Here is a 5,269-nt window from a genome sequence, read left to right on the forward strand (position 1 = left end):
AACCAATATAAAAACACCACTTTTATAAAGTTTGAAGTCCGTGCTGTCCAACAGAGTCGAAATGAAAACTCGGTATGCGTCCATGTTATTACGAAGCCTTATTAATGCGTCACATGCTTGTACGCCACACGGCGGGCAGCGACTCCACAGGGTTAAAGAGTAACTATAGATAGTCTTAGCCTTTCTCTGAAGTTCCTGTAGCAGACTGTGTTGCAGAAACCTCTGAGATTCTGTAAAATTCTTGCTTTATTAAGGGTTGCATTCTCACTGCCTTCAAACTGCATCAGAGTTCACTTCAGCTGGACCAAGACCGAGGTTTTTAGATGGATCCGAGTTCCTAATCATTGGTTTTCATCAAAACAATAATTGATTTTGTGCCTCAGATGAACTATCCTCAATGGTTTTAAGTCTTTCAGAGATGGAGTTGCTGGTCTTTTATTAATTGATTTCCCTGATGCACAACAGAAATACTCTTGAGGTGATGATGCTGCATTGATGGCTAGACTGTTGCCTTCTGAATATTCAGCTAAGGAGCAGAACTATGGTTCCATGAGTTAACAAGTTCACCAGGCCCTGAAGCAGCACCAGATCATCACACTACCACCACCGTGTTTTACTGAAAGTAAGATTTCTTTTTCTGAAATGCCGTGTTAGCCGAACATAGAATTTTAGACAAATCATTTCTCACGACAAACCAACAGCTAACAGTTAAATTTTTGGTAGAGATTGCACCAGAACACCCACCCCAAACCATTTCTAAAGCTTTGTTTCCCCTTCAGAGTTACCAGCAGCAGGGCATGTGTGGGACAAGATAACATCTATCATATTCTTTATAATAGGAAGTTGTGGGTGGAGGCTGTGTGGCAGGTGGTGCGCAATAGTCATCTCCCAGGCATCCACCAGTTGGACATTGACCCCTTTAAATATTTCCCTGAGGACTTTATCTCGCTGTAAGGAATACCAGTCACTGTTTGTCAGAGTCTCGTAAACTGTCAACGCTTTGGGGTTTGCGGTCCTGATGATGACCACCGTACCCGGCGCTTTGGTCAACAGCCGCACCACTGCCCTCCGTATGCTCAGCAGACGTCGGATGTAGACCTCAATAGGGAAGGTGCTGAAGTGAGACCAAACTCCAATAACTACAACAGTGTCTTTGCCTCCAATCACACTGTCCAGTTCACTGGCGATGTAACGCGCTTGATTGGCAGGCATGGTGCCAAAACGGATGGGAGGACCGTGGCAGCGGAACGTCACTAAGATGTTGTTTTCAGGGTCTAACGCCAGGAATGGTCCATTTTGCTTTGGAGTTTTCAGGTCAAACTTCTTGAGACCTATAACAGAGAGAAACAAATAAGAGGGGAGGCAAAACAAAACAATCTGTTGGCACACATTTCTTCTAGACATCTACCTGGTAATGATTCTGTTAGATATTCAAACCACTGCCTGATGGTGGAGTCTCCATACAGGTGGAGCACCTTGCCTTTCAGACACTGACTGACTGCTGTGGACGTGTTGAACTGGAGGACCCTGGTCCCGTCCAGTGCTCGCCATACACCCTGGTAGTAATAACCAGCAGGCTTGGTCTTTATACTCTGATTGGTTTCCTCTGGAAGACAATAATGGAGTTTACACAAAAACAATCATGTAAAAAAATCCTCATGAAATGGCATTTAAAAAAGTCATTGAAAAAAATAGAGAAAATTACATCAAATTTGAAGATTGTGTTCTGACTTACTAATCATACAACACAACATGATGGAGTAACAGGTAGAAAGTGGGTTGTACCTTGAGGTTTTGGTGAGATGGTGATGTTGGAGAGTCCTGATGCCAGAATTGACATCAGTCAATCAAATTTGACTTTGATTGCAAAGTCAAATTTGATTGACTTTGCAATCAAATTTGCAAAGTCAACAGCAAATTTGCTTTGCTGTTGACTCCACTACAACAAAGCAAATTTGATTGATGAAACAAGTCATGTCTTTCCTACCTTCCTAGATGTAGTCAGTGGGAACGCTAACTACATCTAGACACTAACTAGGAATGCAGTTAGCGTCTAGCTTCTCTGTCCTAATTCCTGACACTGATACAGTTGAAAACAGATCTGAACCCGACATCGTTCACAGTTTGACATTGAATCACATCAATTATTTCCTGGTTTAGATTATGTGAAAGAAAATTAGTTCAAATTGAAAGGTTTACAAAAACATAAGAATCATTAAATGCTTTCAGCAATTTTAAAGAGCACAGGTAATGCACCACAGTACTCCAAAAGTCTGTACAATATCTGAATCTACAGACACACCTGCCTGTGTATTTGCATGACTTTAAGGTATGTGAAGTTTAAAAACAAACATGACTAAACCTCCTGGATTTGGACATGATCTTTTTGGGACATTATGCAAACACATCCACTTATACTTTTACACGCCAAAGAAGGTTGATTATAAATTATTATTACATTTTACCTTTGGAAGAGTTTCTCCTCCATTCGTGTCAGTTTTTTATTGAAACCTCCTTTGGCGTGGGTGAGCCGAGAGTCACAATTGAGTTTCTTTGGCTTGTAGCAGAACCAGGGCTCGCCTGTGTAGGGGTCTGTGAAGTTGCACAACTTTTCCTTGGGCGCTTTGAGACACACATTACATGTGGTAGTCTCGGAAACCCGGCCTGAGCGAAAGATGCTTTGAAAGTATATTCTGTCTGGCTGCTCCAGGTTCAGTTTTCGCAGGACCGTGACCGCCTCACTGGGGTGGACGAGAGTCACCTTTTGGGACAAGGAACAATAATTATCAACAAGAGCCTTGTGAAATGGGATCTGGTATCTGCCACATATGCTGTAATATTCTCAAGAAGCTCTGGGCAGTGGCAGAGGAAACCTTAATTGACGTCAATCACATCTGCAATGAACAAGAAAAGTGACGGTCTTACCTCAACTTGAGCTCTTCCTTCCCAGAGCAAAGGGAACACAGCGGTGTAGGAACCATTGCCATGATCCGACACTCGCCCCGCCACGCCTGCACGAACATTTGGGTTGCGCAGCCGAGCAAACAGGACGTCTCCGCCAGATTTCTTGGGGCGGCCAAGGAAGTCGTTCATTTTTATCAAAACCTCCAGCTGGTCGCCAATATGCCAACTTCCACCGTCTTTACGTGGGAGAATGGTGAAGGTGCTGTGAGCGGGATCACTGGTGTCATTCAGAAAGAAGTTGGACGGTAAAGGTGGTGCTTCAGGCCATGCGATGGAGCTCCTCAACAGGTTTAACTCAAGATTGTCTTGAGGTAATACTGAATGGAAGGAGCAGACGCTGGTGGACTTCGGAGGCTTCATGAGACGTATCGGAGTCACGGTGGAATATGCCGAGGCCACAGCGATGGGGATTTTTTTCTCTGGCTAGGGGGACAATTTGGAGATCAAACAGACTGAGTATCAGACACACACACACTGTTTCTTTACAAATTATTGAATAGTTTTTTGGGATTTTTTTTATGTTTGGAGCTCCTATGGATTATGAAATCGACTGCAGGAACTTCTCACTTGAGGATCCAAAAACTTCAATTATTTAATCCTCCTCTTATGTTTGTTTCTGAGGTACACCAATAATGTTCTGGATCAGTTTGACCTGGGGCGTGTTTAACCTGTCATTCACGAGAGGACCCAAATTTGGGTCCTCTCGTGACAGGGGTGTCAAACTCCAGTCCTCAAGGGCCTCTGTCCTGCAACTTTTAGATGTGCCTCTGCTGCACCACACCTGAAAAGAATAATTAGGTCATTAGCAAGGGTCAGGAGAACCGATCTACACAGGGAGGAGGTAATTAAGCCATTTCATTCGACTGTTTTTTACCTGTGGCACATCTAAACACTGCAGGACAGCGGCCCATTGTGAATGACAACCTGTGAATGACAGGTTAATCATGCATGTTTGGCTAATCAGCTTGCTTAAATCTCCCTTTGGAGACATTGCGTGCGAACTGTTTTTGTTTGTGTTGCCCGGCGACATGCTGGCGACTTGTTCATGATGTACTTTGCAATTTACCATGCAGTGATCCTGCAGGTAAGCACCACCCAACAGAACCCAGCACAGATCAGTTTTCCAAGTAACAGATGGATGTCTGATATTGAATTGGTAGCAATAAAATTATTTGTGCCTGGTAATTTTTTTATTTTTTTTTCACAGAACTGATTATTGTCTCCTTTAAAAGTCAAATGTTTTCTCAGTATAGAATAGAATTCAGACAATAGGCTAACCTGGAGAAAAAAAAAAAGTTATTCCCAAAACATCGGACGATAAAGAATAAGGTGAAAATTTGATTCAAGGAAAGTCAAAATGTTAAGGAAAAGTCAAAATTCAATATTAACATTATATATTATGGATTTGACATTATTATATTAATGTCAAAAGCAGAACACAGTGGAAATGACATCTTAAAGAAAAGCTGGAACACTAATTCTGCTGTGCTCTTTCTGAAGAGGCATAAAGTGAGCATCCACAAGATGTTTATATCCTAAAAGGCATTTTTTTTTGTTATTAAACTGATTTATACAGAATAGTTTTTTTTTTTTTTTTTTTGCAACTTCACACCTTTTAGGAACAAAGTATGGGATATAATTTTTTTAACCCAAATGAGTAAGACTTTTGCTTTGGTCAACAAATAAATAACCTGCCAACATTTTGTCTCAATCAAAACAGCTTTTTTGACCAGCTTGGAAGGATGGAGGATAAGTTTAAAAATGACGAATACTCACCTCTGTTGATGTAGAACTTTTCTCATAGAAGACGTTCACATTGTAGAGCATGAAGCTCACAGCAAACACAGCCAAGACCAGAGCGATGGCGCCGTGCTTCGGAGTGAAACGGTTCAGACAGATCCGGGCTCTCATTATCAAGGATGACTGGATTATATTCTGTGTGAAAACAAAAAAAAAATGCATCAAAGCAAATCAAAAATACATGGACCGGCATCCATTAAAAAAACACACAGCTTGTTTAATATTTTTAAAACTTGTATTAGCACTATGATACAAATATACAGTGATATATACGTGGTCTTCACACTTATTGTAGTATTTAAGTAAAAAAAATACTAATATTGCCAACTTAGCGAATGACAAATACAGACTGATACTCTGTACTTTTTGGAAAAGTAGAGAGTATCAGTCATTCATTTGTGCTTCACTTTTTTTGTGTAAGGTGCTGCACAAGTGGACTGTCCCACCTTGGGATCAATCAATCAATCAAATTTTATTTGTATAGCACATTTCAGCAGCAAGGCAT

The 5,269-nt window shown here is 41.2% G+C and overlaps 1 protein-coding gene across 1 annotated transcript; it reads right to left on the reverse strand.

Annotated features, from left to right (window-relative positions):
• Positions 1–541: 541 nt before the first annotated feature.
• Positions 542–4,875, reverse strand: LOC106941408 (NXPE family member 3-like). Its single transcript, XM_015024431.1, has 5 exons — positions 4,741–4,875; positions 2,926–3,387; positions 2,512–2,761; positions 1,409–1,606; positions 542–1,331 (listed from the first exon to the last, which is right to left on the reverse strand). The coding sequence occupies exons 1-5, from the start codon at positions 4,873–4,875 to the stop codon at positions 757–759; spliced, it is 1,620 nt and encodes a 539-aa protein (XP_014879917.1). The 3' UTR covers positions 542–756.
• Positions 4,876–5,269: the final 394 nt, after the last annotated feature.

Source organism: Poecilia latipinna, unplaced genomic scaffold, assembly GCF_001443285.1.
Source record: "Poecilia latipinna isolate Pla-1442-1.1 unplaced genomic scaffold, P_latipinna-1.0 Scaffold3648, whole genome shotgun sequence".
Lineage (NCBI taxonomy): Eukaryota > Metazoa > Chordata > Actinopteri > Cyprinodontiformes > Poeciliidae > Poecilia > Poecilia latipinna.